General features: G+C 47.0%; 1 protein-coding gene and 1 long non-coding RNA gene across 4 annotated transcripts; one reads left to right on the plus strand and one right to left on the minus strand.

The window, feature by feature from the left end:
• Positions 1-1750: 1750 nt before the first annotated feature.
• On the plus strand, positions 1751-12424 carry ZNF396 (zinc finger protein 396). Of its 2 annotated transcripts, XM_089305811.1 has the most exons (4): positions 1751-2843; positions 5252-5670; positions 5936-6083; positions 11428-12424. In XM_089305811.1, the coding sequence occupies exons 2-4, from the start codon at positions 5329-5331 to the stop codon at positions 11712-11714; spliced, it is 777 nt and encodes a 258-aa protein (XP_089161937.1). In that variant the 5' UTR covers positions 1751-2843; positions 5252-5328; the 3' UTR covers positions 11715-12424. The 2 variants fall into 2 exon arrangements, 1 of the variants encoding a protein (XP_089161937.1); XR_016214587.1 differs by lacking the exon at positions 1751-2843 and having other exon boundaries at positions 2850-5670; positions 5914-6083.
• Positions 11554-24365, minus strand: LOC149123747 (uncharacterized). 2 transcript variants are annotated; one of them, XR_016214591.1, is made up of 4 exons: positions 23845-24365; positions 22926-23109; positions 18040-18108; positions 11554-16088 (listed from the first exon to the last, which is right to left on the minus strand). It is a non-coding gene; the product is annotated as an uncharacterized LOC149123747 (long non-coding RNA). The 2 variants fall into 2 exon arrangements; XR_016214590.1 differs by having other exon boundaries at positions 11554-18108; positions 23845-24360.
• Between the last annotated feature and the right edge of the window lie 747 nt (positions 24366-25112).

Consider the following 25112-nt stretch of genomic DNA (forward strand, 5'->3'; position numbering starts at 1 on the left):
GGACTAGCATTGGGTTTATTATATACCAAAATGTTAGTTGAATGAGTGGATAATTTTGTCACAGCTCGTGGTTTCATTACTAATGGTGACTCTTTTTTATCCTGTATTTTTCTGTAGGGAGCAACCCGGACTAGACTGAGTTACTGGAATTAAGACTTATTCTATGCATCTGCTCTCCCACAATATGGCGCTGGGAGAGAAGAAAACAGCTTCTACACAGGTGCCTCCAGTTCAGCCAATAAACTGTAGGACTCGCTCCTGATTGGAGGAGAGCAGCGTACTCGGCATGTGGGCAGCCGAGTTGGGATTGGCGGAGGAGGACTATAAAGGAGGAGAGAGACGGCATGCACCGGGAACATCTAAGGGGAACATCTAGCTGAAGGAACACCTGTGCAGCCCCCGAGAGAACCGGCCGGCGGTGTGCCGCTCCCCTGCGGAAGTGGGGAATGTGGCCAGGGGGAACTGCCCTTCCATGGAGGTGGAAGGGATAGTAGCCAACCCGGGAAGAACCAGCAACAAACCCGGGGAGGGCCGAGCAGACAAAAGAACAGCGCAGGGTCCTGTGTTGCTCCTCCACGAAGACGGGGAGCGACATTTTTCCATCTCCATAAAAATGCAAGTGTATTATTAAAAAACAGAAGGGTACAACATCACCAAGTTCAGTCACAAAGACAGGCATTCCAAGGTAGTTTCTGAGTTCATCCCGAGTTTATCCTCAAAACCCCAGGGATTTGGAACCACTTTCAGGGTGCTTGTTAAGTGCTTTTCCCAAAGACTGTCAGCCAAGCTTTACCTCAGAGACATCTGCCAAATGGGCAATTAAAAGCCTCACCCACATCTGTGCAATAATTAAAACACATTTTAATTGGTACAAACTCACTGTTAAATACCAAAGCAGCCGTACTGAAGATGGGGGACGGAGCTTCACTTACTGATGGCACAGTGGTACTGCTGGTACTGCTAAGTGGCTGGTGCTTGGACCAGCTCTCCGGCAGCTTCAGCTTGGCTCTCCATCAAGTTCTTCTTGGAAACAGATGCTGTCATGGTTTCTTGGTGGACAGGTATCATGAACTAGCTCTTAGAATCAATCAGAGGCTAGAAATGCAGCAACTTGGTCCCACTTAAAACCTTTGGAATCAGAATCTACAGTTTAACAAGACTCCCAAGGGATTTGTATTTCAAGTTTGAGAAGCAGTGATCTGGGTCATGGACATCTTTGAGAATCAGATGGAAGATGAGATTCCAAGCACAAATACCTGTAGGAGTTAGAAGCTGATGGAAAGGGCAAGGGGGAGGTTGGGGCTTTGGCAAACTGAAGAAAGCATGCTCAGCCTAAAGCGGGTGTTTGCCCTAAGAAAATGCAGCACCAGTATTCTAGATGTTTGAATTTTCTAAGATAAGTGAGTAGGGTAGGTTTTAATTATTTATAAATGTTTGAGAAGCAGAGAGCTACAGCAAGAGGGCTCCCATCCATAGGTTTACTCTGCAAATGCTACAATGGCTTCCAGCCCACACTTAGCCGGGAGCCAGAAACTCCATCTAGATCGCCCATGTAGGTGGCAGGGATCCAACTACGGCACTGGCAGGAAGCTGGAGTCCGGAGCAGAGCCAGGACTCTAATCGCTCACTCAGGTATGGGATGTGGGCATCCCAAATGGAGTCTGAACCACTAGGCCAGAACAAATTTATACATTTAAGTATGAAACCAAAATCGACATGGCGAGAATTAATTCAGTTTTAAAACACGTCAAATAAAACATCAGCAGAGTCCTCTCCAGCATATTGGAGTGTGAGTTTGAATCCCAGCAGCTCTGCTTCTTGTCCAGCTTCCTACAAGTGCGCCTGAGAAAGCAGTGGAAGACGACCCAAGTCATTGGGCCCCTGCACCCATGTGGGGGGTCTCTTCTCCTGGTTTAGGACTGGTTCAGCAGGCATTTGGCTAGTGAACTCGCAGATGGAAGACCACTCCTTGTTTCTCTGTTTGCCTTTCAAGTAAATAAAAATTATCTGAGGAAATAAAAGTATAAAAATCCACGTGTGAGCAGGTTCTCACCTTTTTAAGGGCCCGGTGGGAAAACACGGGATTGGAGGACGTCAAACATTCCTTAAAACGTCAATACTTGGCGCCTTACAGCCTTCAGTAGCACCCTGGGATCCGAACAAGCCGTGCCCAGAACACAGAACAAACCCTCTGAGATCTTGGGCAAGTCACAGATATTTTTTCTTCTGTGAAATGGAATAACTTTACAGGGTGAAGAGAATTAACGCAATGTTGTGAGTAAAAGCGCTTTGAAAAGTACTACGGCATAGGGGCTGGCACTATGTGTAGCCGGTAGAGCCGCCTCCTGCAGTGCTGGCATTCCATATAAATGCTGGTTCAAGTCCCAGCTGCTCCACTTCCGATCCAGCTCTCTGCTATGGCCCTGGGAAAGCAGCAGAAGATGGTTCAAGTCCCTGGGCCCCTGCACCCACGTGGGAGCCCCGGAGGAAGCTCCTGGCTCCTGGCTTCGGATTGGCCAATTGGGGAGTGAACCATCGGAGGGAAGACCTCTCTCTCTCTCTCTGCCTCTCCTTCTTTCGCTGTGTTTGTCTGACTTTCAAATAAATAAATAAATCTTAAAAAAAAAAAAGAAATAAAGAAAAGTACCATGGCTGGCTAGCTTGAACCCGGACACCAAGTCGCTGGGGCCCACCTGCAGGGGCTGTCCGCCATCCCCCGCCTTCCGCCGCGGAGAGTCTCCATGGCAACCGCGCCCCGGCCCCCCTCGGCCGCCAGGACCGGAAGCAGCTGCAGGCCGTTGGCTTTCTACCGACTGCGTTGGGTCGTCCTTGCTGGCCCGGAGGTGAGAGCCGAGGTCTTGTCAGGGCCCCTAGGCCGCCGGCGGAAGCCACGGTCTGTCGGGGGTGGGCCGGGGGTCCTGGGGCCGGGCGCGGGCCTCGGCGCCCCGCTCCTGTGCACGCACCCCCTCCCCACCCCTCTGCTCGCCCGCTCCCCTCGGCTTCCCGCTCGTCTCGCCCCCGAGGCCCGTCCCCGCCCCACGCCCCGCCGGCTCGCCGAGGCCGCTGCTGGCCCGCAGGGGTCGGGGAGGCGTGGAGGCCCTTCCGGAGCCGGCCGGTGGGAGGAAGGCGAGTTGAAGAGAGCGCCGCGCCTCTCCGCAAAGCCCCCTGCCGGGAACCGGGTTCGCTTCAGGCGGCCGTGCGGGGCGTCTACACTCGCCTCTGCTCGCCTCGCGTTCAGAGCCGAGGGCTTTGTGGGCACAGGTTGTGCTGCTGGTGCCAGGCGACACTGCTTTAGCCGTGGGGGCCCTCACTTGCCCCTTAGGGGTCCCGGGGGCTCCAGGCTTGTGACCGCAACAGAACTTCCAGCCTCTAGGGTCCGCCCCCAGCCTCTGTTCTGTGCGGGTATATTGGGCTGCCCTGCGTCGCTGAGCAGGGGTCGCCCCGAGGGGCCTCTCCTGCCCTTGGCCTCTTGTCCAAGATGGGTAACTGCGGCAGCCTGGATGCAGACCCAGCCATGGCCGCTTTGTTCTTGGCCACCATAACCGCTGTGCTGTGACAGGTTCCTCATCCAAACCTGGGGATAAAAATAACCGCCTGGGGCTTGTATGAGGATTTAGATAGGCTTCTGTTTATTCATATTAATGTGTTTAGTGCTTGGCGCAAAGCAAATTCTATATGTATCTGCTGCTGTTTACAGCGTAGCTCATCACTGGCTAAGGTTGTGTCACTTACTTGATAACAGGAGTTATATGCAGCACACACTTTATCCTGGTCACCCTGTGTCTTCAATGCCTAGAACAGTGAGTGGTGAATACAGCAACTATCAGATGGCAAGCTACATAAATAGGGAAAATGGGGACACATTTAAGATTAGTTAATATTTTCTGAACATGTACAGACATATCACACACCATGGCCCAATTTTACAAGTTTGATTACTGTAGTTACTGGTGATACATATATTAAATGGTGCTACGATAAGTGGTTAGCGGGAAGCACTAACAAGCTAATATGTGGATAGCTCAGTGCCCTGACACATTACTGGGAATTACTGGTAGCATTGTGAGTTCATATTTTTTATGATTTAAAATATATATATGTATAAAAAATATATATACATACATAGATGTGTGTGTAGGTAGAGTTACAGATCGCGGGGGGGAGGTATCTTCTGTTTGCTGGTTCACTCCCTAAATGACTGGAACAGCTGGGCTTGGCCAGGCCCAAGCCAGGAGCCTGGAACTCCATCAGAGTTTCCCCAGGGGTGGCAGGGGCCCAAGCCCTGGAGCCATCTTCTGTTTTCCCAGTGCTGAGAGGTGGAGCAGCCGGGACTCAAAGTGGTGCTCATATTGGATGCTAGCATCGCAGGCAGCAGTTTAACCTGCTGTGTCACAAGACCAGCCCCCCCTTTTTAGCGATTTTTTTTTTTGATAACATATAGCAAGATAGAACTTGCCACTCTCTTTTGACCTCAGCACAGACCTTAGGACGTGCTTGAAGGAAAAAAATTGAAAGGGGAAAAATAATGCTAGTCATGGAAATACCTTCTAGCACTATTGTAACATGAAAATTAAAACACCCCAATATTCTACAATACAGAGATGTTAAGTAAATGATTCAAGTATAGTTGTTACAGATAGGAAGTAGAAGGAAGTGAAAAAATAGGAATCATTAAGATGGAGAAACTGCACTTGCTTTTTCTTTTGAATGATTCCTTTACTTTCCAGATGATACAATTTTAACAATTAGTGAAAGTTGAAAAAAAATGCCTCACAAAAATACTTGTCTCGTGAGAATATTTCTTCAAGCCCTTTGTAGCAGACTAGATAAAACTAATCGGTTCTTTGAACCTGCTCCTTAGTCATGGCTTTTCTCAGGCTTCCCTTATTTCTATTCTCTGAGAGCTTCTGTGCAGTCCTGGCTGATCTCTTGCTGTAATATTTAGTCAGTCTCATGGGCATGGTCTTCAAAATAAATTGGAAATTATTCATGCATGTGAACAAATGAGCCTTAGCTCTTTGGTTCTCTTAGAGAAAGGTATTCTTTGAAAGCATGGTGTACGTTAGTATTAATGTCAGTACTTTCTCTGCCGTCTTCTATTTCTGTTCTTAGTTGTTTTGTTCCTAGAAGCATTTGTCCTTTACCTTATTTCCACTTGTTTCTTTAATCATGTTTTTTAACGAGTATCTGTAAGGAGAGCTCCACCTTCTTGAGGATTAAAGGTTAGCAGTCTTATGCTATTGCCCGTCAGAATGTCTGCAAAATTCAGAGTCATCAGTGCTCCCTCCACAAACTTCAGAAGAGCCTGATGGGATTCTGGTGGTGAAAATGGAAGAGGAAGAGCGGGCCTGTGATCCGGACTCTAGTCTTCTCTGCGGCCGTGGCTACAGCCCAGATACCTTCCGCCAGCAGTTCAGGCAGTTCGGCTACCAGGATTCACCTGGCCCCCGGGAGGCTCTGAGCAGGCTCCGGGAGCTGTGCTGTCAGTGGCTGAGGCCGGAGGTGCACTCCAAGGAGCAGATCCTGGAGCTGCTGGTGCTGCAGCAGTTCCTGGCCATCCTGCCTGAGGAGCTGCAGGCCTGGGTGCGAGCGCATCAGCCAGCCAATGGAGAGGAGGCCGTGACTGTGCTGGAGGATGTGCAGAGAGAGTTTGGCAGGCAGACTGACCAGGTAAGAAGGCGTCTGTGGGGGACGAATGACCAGGCAGAGTCAGAAGCACGGTGGTACCATCAAGGGTGGGGCTCACCAAATTGTATTCCCACTTAGCATGGCTTGGGGTGTGGGCTGAGGAATGTCCTTCTCGGTGTCCCAGGAAACAGAATGGGGCTCTACTCTCATCCTTCTGTTTCCTGTGTCCAGGATATTTTCTGTAGTTTCTCCTTTGTTATTTCATCCTAATGTTCTCTTCCTCAGCCTTGGGTGTACCCATTTGCAGGTCTTCCTTGTTGGACAAAGGACGGACTTGATTGCCGAGAAGCTAGTGCCTTGGGAAATCCCTCAGGAGTTACCAAGTAGCGAGCTCAAGCCTGTGAAGCAGCAGCTCCAGTGGGCATCCGGGGAACTGCATTCCTTAAGGCAGAATGGTGAGGGGGCCGGATTCAGTTCCTACGGGAGGTGCAGGGGGCCTCAGCCTACCACAGACATCCCACTGCTTTATGTAAGGCGTCAGTCTCCCCTCTTGCCTCCCCCTTACTGCGGGAACTTCCACTGTTATTTGTCCCACTAGAGGAACATTCAGAATTTTGTGTTTCTTTTATATAAATTCTTATATTTTTTAATTCTTGACATCATCCCCATCAGGGTTTTCAAACCTTTTTCTCCAGTGAAGTTTTATGTGGAGTTCCAGTACATAAAACAGATAGAAATACACCTATAGTGAAGCAGGAGTGGGCAGTCTCACCCGTGGGGCCTCCAACTCGGCCTCATTCCTACCTCATGCAGTAGCCCCTGAGGCTGGCTGTGGGACTCCACGTGTAGTCTGCATTGTGTCATTTCCCATGTAACTGCCTGTTCAGTTACTGGTGGGACCTAGTAGCAAAATTACCTGTTTTGTTGCTGAAACAACTGCTTTTTCATGTGCTTTCAATATGGATTTCTACTCCTTCACACCTTAAATTGGCCTCTGTTGCTATCTCAGTTTTTACAAAAGCACTCCACAATGGCTGGCATAGCCATCTTTCTATTGCAGATCCTAGGAAATATGTTCTAGGGAAAAAAAAAAAAAAAAGAATAAGAGGGTATGGACAGGGTCTCATTGTGTGGAGTTGTAGAGAAGGCCTTTCTGGTAAGGTGACGTTTGAGACACTCATTCTAGATGATCATTAAGGATAAAATGGGAGCCAGAGATGAACAGGGAAACCCCACTTGGGAAGCTCTATCGCCAATTCCGTGTTTCAGGCCTGGCTAATTACCTAAACAAGGTTAGATTTTTCCAAGGGAATGTTGATAAGAAGCTGTAGGAAACATATAAGCAAAGAAAATACAGAAATTGATACTTAGAAAATATTTTTTAGATTTATTTATTTGGAAGAGTTACAGAGAGGAGAGAGAGAGAGAGAGAGAGAGAGAGAGGTCTTCCATTCGCTGGTTCACTCCCCATGTGGCCGCAATGGCCGGAGCTGCGCCAATCCGAAATCAGGAGCCAGGAGCTTCTTCTGAGTCTCCCACGCTGGTGCAGGGGCCCAAGACTTGGGCCATCTTCTACTGCTTTCCCAGGCCATAGCAGAGAGCTGGAATGGAAGCAGAGCAGCCGGGTCTCGAAGTGGCACCCATATGGGATGCCGGCACTGCAGGCGGCAGCTTTACCCGCTGTGCCACAGCGCCGGCCCCTTTTAGAAAACATTTTTATTCTTATTTGACAAGTGCCTAACTTAACACCTCTCCTCTAGAAATACATAAGAGAAAAGTGGAAGTGTTTTCACACTGCATCAGGGGTGGAAGGGAACCATCCCAGCTTACAGCCTGGGTGTGGTCGTGACTACAGAAGCGGTCAGCCTTAAAGTCTGGTGCTGGAGTGTTGGTGTTGGCAAGAACCATGGTCCACCTGCAGATATCCTCACAGAGTCCTTTCCAGTTGTTTTTAAAAGGTACAGGGATATTTGAAACAGAAAGCCAAAGGCCCCAGGATCTTGTAACACGAGGCAGATAGAACCAGAACTGTGTGATAGGATAATCAGTTTTCAAAGCTACAAAACTGTTTCTATGGTACTGAAAGGTTCTGTAGCTGACCTCTGGCTCAGTGCTCATCAAGTTCTGACTGTTGCCAGGATTTTGATAATAGTGACTAAACACTGGGTCACTTTGGAATATGAGCTATCAAAAAACGTGTTTTAGGCGGCAGACATTTGGTCCAGTGGTTAAGTTGCCACTTGGAATGCCCACATTCATGTAGGAATACCGAGGCTGAAGTGCCAGCTCCACTTCTGATTCCAGAAACCTGGTAATGTGCACCCTGGAAGGTAGCAGTGATGGCTCAAGTATTTGGGTCATGGCCACCTTTAGGGGAGATCTGGATTGAGTTCCAAGACCCGTGCTCCAGCCTTGCTCAGTCTGGGCTGTTGCAGGCATTTGGGGAGTGAACCAGTGGATGTTAAGCTCTTTGTCTCACACTGTATGTCTTTCTGCCTTTCAAATAAATTTTTTAAAATGTTTAAAATGAATTTGAGTAGCAAGCATTTTGCCTAGAGGTTAAGATGCCTACCATTTGCCATTGGAGTACTTGAGTTTGGTTTCTAATGTTGGCTTTTGACTCTAGGTTCCTACTCATAATGACCCTGGCAGGCAGTGGTGATGGCTCCAGTAACTGAGTTCTTGCCATCCATGTGGGAGATGTGGAGTGTATTTCCAGCTCTCAGCTTCAGCTCAGCCTGGTCCAGCCCTGGCCATCGCAGGCATTTGGGAAATGGACCAGCCAATCAGAGCTCTCTCTCTCTCCCCCTTTCAAATAAAATATTTTTAAAAAATGAAACAGAATCCTTACCATTTATAAAATGGTTTCTGTTTAAACCGGTAGTGATTGGGGCTGGCGCCGTGGCACACTTGATTAATCTTCAGCCTACGGTGCCAGCATCCCATATGGGCACTGGGTTCTAATCCCAGTTGCTCCTCTTCCAGTCCAGCTCTCTGCCGTGGCCTGGGGGAGCAGTGGAGGATGGCCCAAGTGCTTGGGCCCCTGTGCCCGCGTGGGAGACCGGAAAGAAGCACCTGGCTCCTGGCTTCAGATCGGTGCAGCACCGGCCGTAGTGGCCATTTGGGGAGTGAACCAGCGGAGGGAAGACCTTTCTCTCTGTCTCTCTCTCTCACTGTCTATAACTCTACCTGTCAAATTAAAAAAAAAAAAAAAACTGGTAGTAATACAGGAGTATGCCACATTTATGAACAAATTAAGAAATAATTTTAATTCATTGTGTGGTAACTGTTTTTAGGCCCATTTTAAATTATAAAGACTTTTTTTTTTTAATTATAATGGGTTTAGCCTCTGTCTACAGCGCCAGCATCCCATAAGGGTGCCAGTTTGAGTTCTTGCTGCTCCACTTCTAATCCAGCTTCCTGCTAATGCACTTGGGAAAACAGCGGAGGATGGCCCAAGTCCTTGGACCCCTGCAACCACATGGGAGACCCAGAAGGAACTCCTGGATCCTGGGTTCTGCCTGACCTAGCCCCAACCCATCTGGGGAGTGAACTAATAGATGGAAGATTTCTTTTTCTCTCCTTCTTGCTCTCTGAACTCTGCCTTTCAAGTAAATATATAAAATCTTAAAAAAAAACCTCAGTTTTCTTAGTGTCACACTTAGTCACTAACTTTTCTTCTCATGTCATCTTTTTGGCTATGCCTTGAGAGGCACACAGGATCACTTATGATCAGTCCCTTTATGCGTTCCTTCGGTCTGATTTCTGCAGTTACTTTAGATATATAGGTATCCCAGTAGTCACAGTCAGCCCCAGCCAAGTCATGTCCTCAACGATGTCCAAAACTGCTGAGCTTTAACAAACTCATTTTAAACGTAGCTTTGCTTAAAATAACACCACTGGGGCCAGCGCTGTGGTGCAGTAGGTTAATCCTCCGCCTGCGGTGCCGGCATCCCATATGGACGCCAGTTCTAGTCCCAGCTGCTCATCTTCCAATCCAGCTCTCTGCTTTGGCCTGGGATAGCAGTAGAAGATGGCTCAAGTCCTTGGGACCCTGCACCCACATGGGAGACCAGGAAGAAGCACCTGGCTCCTGGCTTCAGATCAGTGTAGCTCCCGCCGTTGTGGCCACTTGGGGAGTGAACCAGTGGAAGGAAGACCTTTCTCTCTGTCTCTTCCTCTCACTGTCTGTAACTCTACCTCTCAAATAAATAAATAAAATCTTTAAAAAAATTAAAATGACACCATGAGGAATACTGAAGTGATTTATTAGGTGAATACATTCAAATTAAGTTCTATATTTCCATCTGAGTTTGCAGCTCTGCTGGAGCTTCAAGTGCCCTGCATCAGAAGGCCCAATGGGTTGAGCCAGATTTGTGTGCATTCTGTGTGCAACCCCTAAGCAACCATGTGCACTTTTTCATAGACATAAATGCAATACAAAATAATACAGTAAGTTTAGCCATTCAACCATTACTATAAGATATCTACAGGAGTAGAGGTTTTTCCTAGCTACCCTTGATCTTTTTTTTTTTTTTTTAAAGATACATTTATTTGTTTGAAAAGCAGAGTGTCAGAGATAGAGGGGCAAGAGAGAGAAAGTTGGAAAGAGTTATCTTCCTTTTGCTGGTTTATTCCCCAAATGGTTACAACAGCCAGGTCTGGGCCAGGCTCAAGCCAGGAGCCAGGAACTTCATCTAGGTTTGCTATGTGGGTGGCGGGGGCCCAAGCAAGCACTTGGACCATTTTTTGCTACCTTCCCTGGCACATTAGTAGGGAGTTGGATCAGAAGCAGCACAATTGGGACTTGAACCAGTGTTCCAATATGGGATGCCAGCATTGCAAGTGGCAGCTTAACCTGTGCCACAAGGCCCACCCTTACCTTGATCTTTTGAGATTCTGGTCATCCTAGTATGTAATCCTTTGTTTTGCCTCACTTACATTTTCTGACCTCATTGTTGGTATTCTTTTTTTTTTTTTTTTTTTTTTTTGACAGGCAGAGTGGACAGTGTGAGAGAGAGACAGATAGAAAGGTCTTCCTTTGCTGTTGGTTCACCCTCCAATGGCCGCCACGGCTGGCGTGCTGCGGCCGGCGCACTGCGCTGATCCGACGGCAGGAGCCAGGTACTTATCCTGGTTTCCCATGGGGTGCAGGGCCCAAGCACTTGGGCCAACCTCCACTGCACTCCCTGGCCACAGCAGAGAGCTGGCCTGGAAGAGGGGCAACCGGGACAGAATCCGGCGCCCCAACCGGGACTAGAACCCGGTGTGCCGGCGCCGCAAGGCGGAGGATTAGTCTAGTGAGCCGCGGCGCCGGCCTGTTGGTATTCTTTTTTGATCCCTTAGTTTTTTTCAGTTTGCTTAGTTTTTGATTCATTTGTAATAAAGTTTTTGCTTTGTCTGTTGGTACTCTTGTACTAAATCTTTATGATTCCTGCTGCCACGTGTGATTCCTGTCATTCTAGCTGCTTCTCTGCATTTGCAGTAATTCCTAATCGTTTAGGCCTTTCTTTTCTTCCAGGCATCCTCAGTCTCTGACTTCTTACTACCCTTACTCACCATTCTGCCTTCTCTGTAGAGCTTTGCATCTTCTAGTTGATGACAGCCTTAGTGTAGAGACCTTTCTCCTTGCCTTGTGGTCACCTCCAGTTTTGTCTTACCTTCCCCATCTTCCGCATTGTGCTGCTTTACAAACAGTAAACTAGTAATTAATCCATAGATATTTCAATTGAATCATCTACTTCCCTTTTTTTCTGAACAGAGAACTGATGACATTTGCTTTTTTATTTATTATTTCAGATGAAGACACCAAAACTATAAATGTGAAAACGGCTTCCAGGCAAAAGACTCCTTCAGGCATAGAACTGTGCTGTGATGTTTCTAACGCCCTTCATGTGAATGCCTCCAAGAGTTTTACATGTGGAGAAACCTGTGAACAAAATGGCAGGTTTGAAAGAAGACAAGGAAACCCCTCTCGAAAAAAGCAACACAAGTGTGATGAATGTGGGAAAGTCTTCAGTCAGAGCTCAAATCTTTTCAGACACAGGAAACGACACACTAGAGAAAAAGCCTCATCAATATCATGAGGGAATCAAAGCATTTACTTTGAGTTTTCTCAGAATTAGAGAAGACAGAAGGCACTGGCAATCCTTGGGTTTTAGTGGACACCGGTTTCCTTTCAAGAGCTATAAAAGCTAGAGGAGAAAAATGTAGACTAGTTCTTGTCAGCAGTATTTGCCCTTCTGCTTATCAGTGCAGTGTCAATTCACATGAAAGCTTAATGCAAATTCCTATCCGTAAGCATCCCTGACATTCTCAGACATTCTACTCTTCATCGTTAACACAAATAAAGAACTAGTATATTCCTTTTTAGACAAGTATGTTTTTCCCTAGTGAAAAGAAATATGTGTTAGTATAAAAACAGATAACTCCCATTTTATAACTTGAGCACTAGAATTATAAAGACTAAACATTTAAGTACTTAAAAAAAATTCCCATTTGGCTCGTTACCAGATTCAAAATATGAAGAGTGGGATGAGGAGTCCAAAAGAATGTGTATCCCAGGACCAAGGCTGAATGTCCAGAGTCATTGTTAGGAGGCTGTTGAATAAAGGGACTTTCATGAAAGCTCACAAGAAGCCTACGGACTGCTCATGACACTAAGTAATTTCCTATGTTGGAAAAAATCTTTACAATGTAGTTTAGAAATAATAGAAACATTAAGGATTTTCTACATGTATTTAAGAAGGGACCTACACATAAGGAATGTTTTCATAATAAACAGAGCTATTCTGGAGGCATTTGTGTAAAGTTGATGATTATCATAACATAAAAGAGGGAAATGAACAAGACCATTCAAACAAGACTAATGTAACATTGGCAAGTGCAGTGTGTAATTGAGAAGTGCACTACAGCACACCTGGAAAACGAAGTCCTTAACCACTAATGACTATACCTCCGTGTTCTTCACATTCTCGTTTCTGTCATAAATCAGCTGTGAATATGTTCCAGGCATCACAAAACAGTCTTTTCAGGGTCTTAAGCATTTTTAGTAAGATTTTCTAGACATGCTGTTGCAAAATGAGACCCTAGATTATTCTGATGTTGTTGTGTAAATGAAGAGATACTAAAGTTAGAGTCCACCACAGTCCCTTACAAACAGTTGTTGAACATAATCATTATGGTTTATAACTTTTAAGGCAAAATTCTTAGTATATCTATAGGATGTGAGTAGCTAAGAGTTTCACCATAGTTCAATCAGATTATCTTGAAAAATAGTTACTCATATGTTACTAAAATTATTCTGACAGTAAACAATATTATGTCCTCTTTTCCAGAGGTTATTTTAAAATTATTTATTTATTTATTTGAAAGAGTTACACACAGAAGGATAGGCAGAGAAAGACAAGTCTTTCCACTGGTTCACACCCCAATTGGCCGCAACGGCTGGAGCTGAGCCGATCTGAACCCAGGAGCCAGGAGCTCCTTCCGGGTCTCCCATACTGGTACAGGGGCCCAAGGACTTGGGCCATCTTCTACTGCTTTCTCAGGCCATAGCAGAGAGCTGGAATGGAAGCAGAGCAGTTGGGTCTCGAAGTGGCACCCATATGGGATGCCGGCACTGCAGGCGGCAGCTTTACCCGCTGTGCCACAGTGCCAGGCCCTCGGGATTCTTGATAAAATATGTTGTTACTGTGTTTGCCATGGTGCTACGGTTACCCAACATGGAGGGAAAATCATTGGGAGAGGGGAAGAAGTGGTTCATGACGACTTTTTTGTCTACTGGGTTTCCTCAGAAAGTGTAAATATTTCATTCTCAGAAAATCCAACCGCATCTAGTGCTTAGAGCAATTCCAGAAACGTAGAATTTCTGTGTTCTACTTTACTGATAAATACTAATGGGGAGAAATGAATGCAAATATTATTATAGAATTTTCTGATCATTATTAGGCTTTGTAGCTCTAGCAAATGGGAATATATATTGGGTTTTGTGTATTTTCAGTTATTAAAAAGCATACTCTTCTTTGAGGCTTCTTTTTGTAATTAAAGAGAGGAATGTTACATGCCTCAGAGGTTTACATATTGTGAATTACTGCTCAATTAAAGAGTTTCTTGGGCTCTCACATGGCAGAATTGAAATCAAGTATTCTGAGGGAAGCCTCTGTAGTCTTTTCTGTTGAAGACAAGCCAGTTAATCTTAGCTAAATTCAAACTCGGCTAAGATTAGACCCAGACAGTAAGGGACATCCTTTGGACATGTGTCTTTCAACAGAAAAGTCCTGTTTATTCAAAGGCCACAGTGACATGGAGGGGCAGCTTACATGGGGTATTGAGTGAGTGCTGGTGGTAGAGCTAACGGTCAGCCAGCCAGACATCTGCTCCTATCATTTCCTAGGCAGTTTTGCTGGCTTCGGTCTATCCATTGCAGAAGGAGTTGTCAGGATTCTAGGTAGAATACTCCATGTTGGACACGTCAGTGGGGCTGCATGATGTGGATTAGCCTGTTAAAATTGCTTTTTAGGGGCTGGTGCTGTAGCATGGCAGATTGGGCTGCCGCGTGCAGTGCCAGTATCCCATATGGGCACTGGCTGAATCCTGGCTGCTCCACTTCCAATCCAGCTCCCTGCTGATAGGCCTGGGAAGGCAGTGGAAGATGGCCCAAGTGCTTGGGCCCCTGTGCCCATGTGGGAGACCCAGAAGAAGCTCCTGGCTCCTGGCTGTTGGCAGTCATTTAGGAGTGAACCAGCGGATGGAGGATGTTTCTCTCTCTCTCTCTCTCAACTCTGCCTTTCAAACAGATAAATAAATCTTTAAAAATAAATTTCAAAACTGCTTTTTGGCCGGCGCCGTGGCTCACTAGGCTAATCCTCCGCCTTGCAACGCCAGCACACCAGGTTCTAGTCCCGGTTGGGGCGCCGGATTCTGTCCTGGTTGCCCCTCTTCCAGGCCAGCTCTCTGCTGTGGCCAGGGAGTGCAGTGGAGGATGGCCCAAGTACTTGGGCCCTGCACCCCATGGGAGACCAGGATAAGTACCTGGCTCCTGCCATCGGATCAGCGTGGTGCACCGGCCGCAGCGCACCGGCCGCGGCGGCCATTGGAGGGTGAACCAACGGCAAAGGAAGACCTTTCTCTCTCTCTCTCTCTCACTGTCTACTCTGCCTGTCAGAAAAAACAAACAAACAAACAAACAAAAACAAAACAAAACAAAAAAAAAACCCTGCTTTTTAGCAATGAAATTGGCTATCAACAAGGTTGTCACCTATGCAGTTTGGCACTTTGACTGCCCTATTCTACTCTAAATGATTAGTCTACTGTCGCTCCCCGTCTTTGTGGAGGAATGACACAGGACTCTGCGCTGTTCTTTTGTCTGCTTGGCCCTCCCCAGGTTTGCTGCTGGTTCTTCCCGGGTTGGCTGCTGTCCCTTCCACCTCCGTGGAAGGGCGGTTCCCCCTGGCCACTTTCCCCACTTCCGCAGGGGAGCAGCACACCGCCGGCCGGCTCTCTCGGGGGCTGCACAGGTGTTCCTTCAGATAGATGCTCCTCTTAGATGTTCCTCGTGCATGTTGTCTCTCTCCTCCTTTATAGTCCTCTTCCACCAATCCCAGCTCTGCTACCCACACGCCGAGTACGCTGCTCTCCTCCAATCAGGAGCAGGTCCTACAGTTTATTGGTTGAACTGGAGGCAGCTGTGTAGAAGCTGTTTCCCTTCTCAGCGCCATATTGTGGGAAGGCAGATGCATAGAATAAGTCTTAATTCCAGTAACTTAGTCTAGTCCGAGTTGGTCCCCACAGTCTACTACAGCAATCTTATGAATCCTGTTGCACTGCAAGTGCTTTTGGTCTTGGCCAAATCACTTAATCCCAGATAATGAAACGAGGTAAGGACTGCTCCATGAGGTAAAGCCTGCTTCTGGGAAAAGTTTGCTTTCTTCTAAATAAGACACAGTAAAGGTGACCGTTCCTTTTCTTTCTTTTTTTTTTTAAGATTTATTTATTTTATTTGAAAAGCAGAGTTACAGAGAAGGAGAGACAGAGAGAGAGAGAGAGAGAGAGAGAGGTCTTCCATCTGCTGGTTCACTCTCCAGATGTCCACAATGGCAGGAGCTGGGCCAGGCTGAAGCCAGGATCTAGGAGACGCAAGCTTCTACTGGGTCTCCCATGTGAGTGCAGGAGCACAAGCACTTGGGCCATCCTCTACTGCTTTCCCAGGCCATTAGCAGGGAGCTGGATCAAAAATGGAACAGCCAGGACTTGAACCAGCACCCATTTGGGATGCCAGTGCTGCAGGCAACAGCTTAACCCACTACACCACAGTGCCGGCCCGAGCTGGTACTTTCTACCCACAGATGTTACTGTGACTGGATATGATGCCAGGAAATGCTGCACCAGCTGTGAAGCAACACATGCAGAGGGAGAAGCTAAGAAAACTACAGGTGAGCAGGACTGAAGATGTACCATTCCTGTAAACAGATCAGAAGAGGAAAAGTTCAAAGTCAATTATCTGATTATCACCAAAAAAAAGTTAAGGGGAAACCAAAAGAACAACTTAAAACCAAAGTACATAGAAGGAGGAAAAAAAATAAGAATAATAAGAATAGAGGCTTTGGTTCTAGGGAAGATGAAGAAAGCCTTCTGTACCCTGTAACTGCCATGAAGGTAATGATAACTGCAAAACAGAGTGTATGGAGTAGCTGTCTGAGGACTCTTCAGAGTAAATTATAGCAACCAGATTGGGGGAGGAGTCCAGAATTTGAAAATGCATTGAACTGTCTTTTGCCCCCTAGCATCTGCTATCCTAGACCAACACAGCCTGAAACACAGCAGTGCACATAGTAAATGCCAAGACAAGTGCTCTATTTCTGGCCCAAGGAGTAGGAAAGAGGACTCCTCAGAGTCAAGGAAAATGGGAGAAATACCGAGGCCAGTGTTGGGGTTTTATTGGGTGAAGCTGCCACTTGTAGTGCTGGCATCCCATATGGGTGCCGGTTCCAGACCTGGCTGCTTCACTTTCAATCCAGCTCTCTGCTATGACCTGGGAAAGCAGTAGAAGATGGCCCAAGTCTTTGGGTCCCTGCACCCACGTGTGAGACTCAAAAGAAGTTCCTGGCTTTAGCCGAGCCCAGTCCTGGCCATTGCAACCATTTGGGGAGTGAATGAGCAGGTGGAAGATTCTCTCTCTCTCTCTCTCTCTCTGTAGCTCTGCCTTTCAAATAAATAAATAAATCTTTTAAAAAATTGGGAGAAATCCCATATAGTTTTTTCTTCATTTCCTTTTTCATCCACCTCAGCCTCCAGACAATACTATGGCAGCAGTACAGGGACAGCAGTAGTAACTGGAGAAGCACCTTAAACTCAGAGGAAGGGGAGCCTTTTACTCTGAACGGAGTTGCTTTGGTCCCAGGAGCATGATGTAAAAAATAGCCATTGCTTTTTATTATTTGTGTCCTCTTGCTGCTTGGAGCAGAATGCACATGCATTTGGAGAAGTGAATAAAACAGTGGAGAAACTAAAACCCCAGCTTTAGAGCTGAAGGACTGGTAAGACGCTCCAGATAACCAGGAAGTGTTGAAGTGCAGAGGGGATGCAGGTCAAGTGTGATCCCCTACAGTTAGTTGTACATGGATTCCCTGAGTCACCTATGAACTGTATGCACATTCAGCTGGCCCTAAGTAGCACATCACAGGCATTGAGGACTAAGTTAGTGGGTAGGCGACCGCCTACAGACTGGCCACTGGGTGGCACACACACAGAACAGACTCAAATCGTACTGGAAATGTTTGAAAACCTTTCCATTAGACCACAGCCTTTACGAAACTTCCAGCCTCACCAACAAGGGTAATTACTCAAACAACAAATAAACAAACAAAATCAATATTCTTTGAATTTAAAAAAATCCAGAATATGATAGTATTCAAAATATGTAGAATATGATATAAAATTAGTAGGCATAAGGAAGAACTAAGGATATCTCAATTTGCAAGGAACAAACTCAAATTATGCTAATGCCTACATATTACATGTATTAGAAATTAAGAGAAAAATACTTTAAAACAGTTTTATTACCATGCTTAGGTTGTAAGAGTAAGTGAATAGAAAGACACCAAGAAAAGAATAGAAAACAAAATAGAAACTATAAAGAAAAACCAAATGGAAATTTTATAACTAAAAAGTACAATGACAATAAATTATTCATTGGATGGGCTCAACAAAAGAATGAAGATAACAGAATAAATAATGACAGAGCACAGAAACAGACTGTTTAATCTAAACAATGCAAAGAATTTGAAAACAAAAAAGGATGGTACAGGAAAAGAAAACCATGATCCAATATGCTTCATAAATATAGGCACAAAAATTCTCAACAAAATATTAGCAAACTGAATCTAGCAATTTATAAAAAGAACAAAATACCAGGACAAAGTGGGCTTTATCCTCAGAACTGTAAGGTTGGCTCAGTAACCAAAAGTTAATCAAGGTAATCTGTAATAAGAGAAATAAAATACATAGTCATATCATTTGAAGCAGAATAAGTGTTTGACAAAATTCAACATCCAATAATGATAAGGGAAACTCTTTAAAGGGATAAAGGACAGCCATAGTCCTTGGGTCCCTGTACCTGTGTGGGACACCCAGAAGAAACTCCTGGCTCCTGGCTTCAGATCGGCATAGCGCTGGCCATTGTGGCCATTTGGGGAGTGAACCATCGGATGGAAGACCTCTCTCTCTCTGCCTCTGCCTCTCTGTAACTGCTTTTTGAATAAATAAATAAATCTTAAAAAAAAAAAAGTTCACTTGATAGAATTTTATGGAGTGATGGAACTATTGTGTATCATGATTTTGGTAGGTTCACAAATACATATATGTAATTCAAACTCACAAAACTATATGTCTAAAAGAAAAAAGGGCCAAACTTACTATATGTTAATTAAAAACAAAAACAGGGGCCGGTGCCATGGCTCACTGGGTTAATCCTCCACCTGCAGCGCCGGCATCCCATATGGGTGCCGGGTTCTGGTCCCAGTTGCTCCTCTTCCAGTCCAGCTCTCTGCTGTGACCCGGGAAGGCAGTGGAGGATGGCCCAGGTGCTTGGGACCCTGCGCCAACATGGGAGACCAGGAGGAGGTGCCTGGCTTCTGGCTTTGGATCAGCGCAGCAGGCCCGCTGTGGCGGCCATTTGGGGGGTGAATCCATGGAAGGGGGACCTTTCTCTCTGTCTCTCTCTCTCTCACTAACTCTGCTTGTCAAAAAACAAAACAAAACAAAACAAAAGCAGAACCAGGGCTGGTGTTGTGGTATAGCAGTTCAAGTCCCAGCTGCTCCACTGTCGCTCTCCCACTCGCGGAGGAACGACACCGGACCCCGCGCTGTTCTCTTTCCCTGGCCCTTCCCGGGTTTGCTGCCGCTCCCTCCCGCACCTCCACGGAGGGGCAGCACCCCCGCTGCTTCCCCCCCTTCCGCAGAGGAGCGGCACACCGCCAGTCGGCTCTCTCAGGGGTTCCTCAGATGTTTCTCCTGCATGTTGTCTCTCTCCTCCTTTATAGTCCTCTTCCACCAATCCCAACTCTCCTGGTGTTCTCTCCCCACGTGCTGAGCATGCTGCTCTCCTCCAATCAGGGGCAGGATCAGCTCCTGCAGCTTGTTAGTCGAGTTGGTGAGGCAGCTGTGTGGAAGTTGTTTATTCCCTCTCAGTGCCATATGGTGGGAGATCAGATGCATAGAGTTAGTCTTAGCAGTTCCTGTGGGGAGCAGTTCGGACTAGACTAAGTTACTGGAATTAAGACTTATTCTATGCACCTGCTCTCCCACAATATGGTGCTGGGAGAGAAGAAAACAGCTTCTACACAGCTGCCTCCAGTTCAACCAATAAACTGTAGGACTTGCTCCTGATTGGAGGAGAGCAGCGTACTCGGCGTGTGGGCAGCTGAGTTAGGATTGGCGGAGGAGGACTATAAAGGAGGAGAGAGACGGCATGCACCAGGAACATCTAAGGGGAACATCTAAGGGGAACACCTGTGCAGCCCCCGAGAGAGCCGGCCGGCGGTGTGCCGCTCCCCCACAGAAGTGGGGAATGTGGCAGGGGGAACCGCCCTTCCACGGAGGTGGAAGGGTCGGTAGCCAACCCGGGAAGAACCAGCAGCAAACCCGGGGAGGGCCGAGCAGACGAAAGAACAGCGCAGGGTTTAGTGTCGTTCCTCCACGAAGAGGGGGAGCGACATAATGGTGCCATGACTCGGATATGAAGCCTAGGCAGGGTTTAGTGTCGTTCCTCCACGAAGAGGGGGAGCGACATAATGGTGCCGTGACTCGGATAGGAAACCTAGGACGGATAGGAAACTTAGGAGGGAAGAAACGGGAAGAAATGGGAAAATATCGGAGAGAGAGACTAGCAAACAGCCTAGGGAAAAGCCAGACGAAAAAGGTGCCGGAAAAAGCTATTGAAAGCCTAGGCATAGACTCGGATACGGACTACGGGGGGAAGCTGGGAGAAATCTCTAAGGTTGAAAGCGAAAGTGAAAGCTAGAACAAACAGACTCGGATGCGGACTGTGGGGAGAGGCCAGGAGAAATGAGGGAGGAGTATTGTTGGAGGAAAGCTTGGGGAAACATACCGGGTAGACAAAAATGTTAGGGAAATTGAAGCCGCGGGGGGCAGGCCGAGGCGGATACGAAAGCCACTTTGAGATTCTCAAGTTAGCCCGGGAATAAGGGGCGAAAAGTTGAAACCAGAAGCGGAAACATAAGCCAGATTGGGATCCGTCTGATTAGCCCGGGGAGCAAAGGACGGGAAGCCAAATCGTGGGGCGGAGACGTAAGCTGGGTTGAATTCGCCAGGCTAGCCCGGGGAACTTGGATTGAATGCTAGTGGCGGAGACGTGAGCTGGGGCTGTGTGACTCGCGGAGGCTGCCGTGCGCAGAGAGAGCGTGCGGGCCACAAGTAGATAGGGAACGCTGGGTTAGTGCGAAGCCGCGCAGATGAGAGAGGTGCGGGCTGAAGCGGCTCAGAGCCGGAAAGCCGCCGAGAAGCAGCCTCGGGGCGGGCGCCGGGAAGCCGCGGGGATAAGAGAAACAGAAGTTTAGAAGTAAAGTGAGAGAAATAGGAATGTTGGCAGACAGAAGTAAAATGGGAGAAATAGGAATGCCCGGAGATAGAGAAATAGAGAAATAGAAAGGCCTCCCCACAATCCTGCAATGAGAAGGCTTGGATTCGGTCTGCCTGATTAGTGAGGCGATGAGCACCTGCGGGCGGCTACCAGCTTATGCGCCGCAGGTCACCGAAGACAGGCACGAATTAACATCAATAAGGCCTCCCCACAACACAGCAATGAGAGAGCTTGGATTCGGTCTGCCTGATTAGTAAGGCGGTAAGCACCAGCAGGCAGCTCGACCAGAGTATGAGCTGCAGGTCACCGAAGATAGGCACGAATCAACACCAATAGGCCTCCCCACAATATGGCAATGAGAAGGCTTGGATTTGGTCTGCCTGATTAGTAAGGCGGTAAGCACCAGCAGGCGGCTCGACCAGAGTATGAGCTGCAGGTCACCGAAGACAGGCACGTATCAGCGCCTAAAAACCTCCTCACAACATGGCGAAGAGAGGACCCGGATTCGGTTTGCCTGATTGATAGGACTTGTAAGAACCTGTGGCAACTCTAGCAAGTAGAGCAGAGTGTGTGCCGCGGGACACCGAAGACAGGCGCGTATCAACGCCAAAAAATAAAAAGAAAGGGGGATCTGTGGGGAGCAGTTATGAAGCCTAGGCAGGGTTTAGTGTCGTTCCTCCATGAAGAGGGGGAGCGACAAGTTCCAGTAATTTAGTCTAGTCTCGGTTGCTCCCCACACTCCACTTCCAGTCCAGCTCCCTGCTAATAAGCCTAGGAAAGCAGCAGAGGATGGCCCAAATCCTTGGGCCCCCTGCCCCCATGTGGGAGACCTGGAGAAAGCTCCTGGCTCCTGGCTTCGGCCTGGTTCAGCTCTGGCCATTGCAGCCATTGAGGGAGTGAACCAGCAGATAGATCTCTCTCTTCCTCTTTCTCTGTAATTCTGACTTATAAATAAATAAAATAAATCTGAAAAAAAAAATTTCTTGAAAGATACAAATTACCACTTCTCCTTACATCTCATTAACCAAAACTGAATAATGTGGCCGTTCCAAGCTGTCAGTGAGGCAAAATGAGTATGTAGCAAAGGGAAACAATGATCAGATAGCTTAGGTCAGTCAAAATTATTGCCCACAGCTGGACATGTTGCATTCCTTTCCAAATACAAAAGGTCTGGGTATGTTAGAAGTTAAAGGGGGAGGGACTGGCGCTGTGGTGTAGCAGGTAAAGCCGCTGCCTGCAGTGCCAGCATCCAATATGGGCACTAGTTTGAGTCCTGGCTGCTCCACTTCCTTTCCAGCTTTCTGCTATGGCCTGGGAAAGCAGTGGAAGATGGCTTAAGTCCTTGGGCACCTGCACCCACATGGGCGACCCAAAAGAAGCTCCTGGCTCCTGGCTTTGGATCAGCACAGCTCCAGCCATTGTGGCCATCTAGGGAGTGAACCAGTGGATGGAAGACCTCTCTCTAACTCTGCCTTTCAAATAAATAAATAAATAAATAAATAAATCTTAAAAAATAAAAAAAGAAGTCAGAGGTGGAGAACTTGATGTAGAAGCTACCTAGGGAGTGAACCAGTGGATGGAAGACCTCTCTCTAACTCTGCCTTTCAAATAAATAAATAAATAAATAAATCTTAAAAAATAAAAAAAGAAGTTAGAGGTGGAGAACTTGATGTAGAAGCTACCAACTTCTACCAGAGTTAGATTTCCAGTTCCTTGCAATACAAAGATTCCTGGTGCAGTGCACTCATTAGCTAAATGACTCTTTAAACACTGTATGAAAAGTGCGCAGAGGGAGATATTTTTGACCTGAAAGACTGAGAGTGGCAAAATCATTGTTAGAGAAGTCTGGGAAAGCTCATTCGTGGGTGGGATTTGCCAACATCAAAACTGAAGGTCTGTGCTTTCCTCTCAATGTGGAAACTTCGCTTCCTCCACTGCTCTCTCTGGGTGCCTGCATCCGCCTCAGCACTCCACCTCATTTAAGTGCTGTAAATACTTGTCTGTCTCCTTAACGAGATGGCAATGGTAAAAGAATTAGAGCTTCATTTTATTCATTTCTAGCTTTCCGGCATAGTAGTTATCTGTTGTTTGTTCGATCACTAATTAATGAGTGAGATTCCTGGTAACAAGGCAAGATTGAAGGACATAGCTTGTAAAGAAATGAGCCCTTTTTGGATTTAGAAAGATTCTTACTTACAGAGATAATGCACGTGAGACAGGCCAGCTGCCAGCTCCTCAGGTGTGTGCTGTTGTCCATACAAGAAAATAATGACAGCAAAACAAAGGGCGCAGGTGACTGCAACAAGCATTGTGGAACATCTTGCTGCTGGGGGGTTGAAGCCATGCTGCAGTGAAGTCTCTCAATGGTCTGCACCTGTAGTCTTAGGGTAGTGAGACAGGAAGCTCATCAGAACCCACAGGAAACTGCCTCAAGACAGCCTCTTTGAAAAACAGGGAGCTAAGAGGGAAATGGACTCTTAGTAGCTGCTCATAAGCCCCCCAGGTTCTCTTGTTCTGGGAGGATCACAGGTGTTTTGTCAAGACTCAGATCAGCCACAGTTCAAGCCTTGCCCATGTGGGTATGGTGTGGAGCTCCCTTCCCTGAGTTGCCTAGAGGATCTATCTGGACCAGATCTTCAGGATGGCCAGAGGGGCTACCACTCAGGAAAATGTCCACATAATAGGGATTTAGAAGGATGATGTTTCAAAACAGCTGTTGTTTGTCCCTACCTTTGAGAGAGTAAATTAGTGAAGACAATCTCATTGTGGAGTCCATCTACTATTTTAGAAAGAATTCGGAATAACAGAACAAGGGATCACAGGCCAAGGGTTTTGCAAAACTTTTTAACATTTTTAACTTCCTCAAGTATTTTTATTTGATCTTTGTTACTTTTCTTCCAATGCTAATTAGATGCAAAAACTTTTAACTCAAACTCAACAAAAACAAAAATGCCTTGAGTGAGCGAGCATTTAGGAGTAACAAAAGAGGGAGCTGGAACAGCGGCCAAGCAGGGGCATGAAAAGGCTGGATTTCTGAAGTCTTCTACAAGGATGGAAAAAGACTTGGCAGGGGGTTTGGGAAGATGAGCTCTGGTCAGTGAAAAGCAGTGCCATACCATCAGCGGCTCCTCACTGGCTCCCTTGTTCATGAATCCAACAGAGGCTGAGGGTGCTCTGCAGACGGCACTTTCCTGAACGAGATGAAAAGCTGAAGTCCGAGCGCCTTGAAATGCTTCTGGAAGGCTACACCTATAGTTCTGGGAACAAACCCTACATAGCAGGCCTCTTTTTGCTCTGATGCCTGACCTGTGACCTAGCGAAAGCAGCAATGCAACCAGCAGGCAATTCATTCGTGAGTATTCAAGACATACATAGGAGTTCTCTATACCATGCAACCAGCAACCTGGGGCTCGGTGGGAGATACTCTGGTAAACAATACAGACAAGATCCCTGCCCTTAAAGCTCCTACAGGCAAAACAAAATAGGTAAATAACCCAAAGAGACCACTCCTTATAGTGCTGTGAAGGGTGGGCGGCTGTCATGAGGAAAAGGGGAGTCAGTGAGGCTGAGGACTGGCCACAGTGAGCCTAGGGGCTGAATCCAGAGAGGGGAGGCAGGCAACACCCCAGGGAGCCTCGCAGGCCAGTGTGAGTTTTCATGTCATGTTTGAGGTAGAAGGATCCACTGGAGGCCTCTAAACGGGAATGAACCGATCGGATTTACGTTTTTTTTTTTTTTTTTTTTGTGTCCACAGCTGTTTTATGGTATACAACGTCCAGCCTGAAGGTCGAGCATGACTGTGCATTCTGCTAACGCAGTGTGACCCCATTGCCCAGGCTGTTAACCCGTCTCGTCTTGATTCCTTGATAGATACACTGGTCATAAGAAAGCTTTGCAGCATAGCTGCCGAGAGCCGAAAGGTCAAGCTATGTATTGGTTTCAATTCTTACTTACCAGTTAGGAGTCATGAGCTAGGTTTTTGGTTTTTCTAATTTGAGTATGGTAGTTACTTCTTCTTCCTTTTTTTTAACATTTATTTTATTTATTTGAAAGATAGAGTTAGAGATGTAGAGCCAGAAGGAGAGGTCTTCTATCCTGCTGGTTGACTTCCAAAATGGCCACAATGGCCAGAGCTGAACTGATCTGAACCCAGGAGCCAGGAGCTTCCTCCGGGTCTCCCATGTGGGTGCAAGGGCCCAAGAATTTGGGCCATCTTTAACAGCCTTCCCAAGCCATAGTAGAGAGCAGGGTCACAAGTGGAGCAGCCGGACTCGAACTTGCGCCCTTATGAGATGCCTGCCCTTCAGGCTAGGGCTTTCGCCCCCTGCGCCACAGCGCCGGCCCCCCTGGCAAGTTATTTACTTGCGCCTCAATGATTTCGGTT

This window comes from Oryctolagus cuniculus, chromosome 10 (assembly GCF_051225735.1).
Source record: "Oryctolagus cuniculus isolate XC-2025 breed Fujian yellow rabbit chromosome 10, ASM5122573v1, whole genome shotgun sequence".
Taxonomy (NCBI): domain Eukaryota; kingdom Metazoa; phylum Chordata; class Mammalia; order Lagomorpha; family Leporidae; genus Oryctolagus; species Oryctolagus cuniculus.

Bases quoted from the DNA above. Each gene is read 5' to 3' on its own strand.
- ZNF396 (XM_089305811.1), top strand. From the start codon at position 5,329: ATGGAAGAGGAAGAGCGGGCCTGTGATCCGGACTCTAGTCTTCTCTGC. The intron at 5,671-5,935 runs GTAAGAAGGCGT...ACCCATTTGCAG, and splicing joins TTGGCAGGCAGACTGACCAG to GTCTTCCTTGTTGGACAAAG. The intron at 6,084-11,427 runs GTGAGGGGGCCG...TTATTATTTCAG, and splicing joins GCATTCCTTAAGGCAGAATG to ATGAAGACACCAAAACTATA.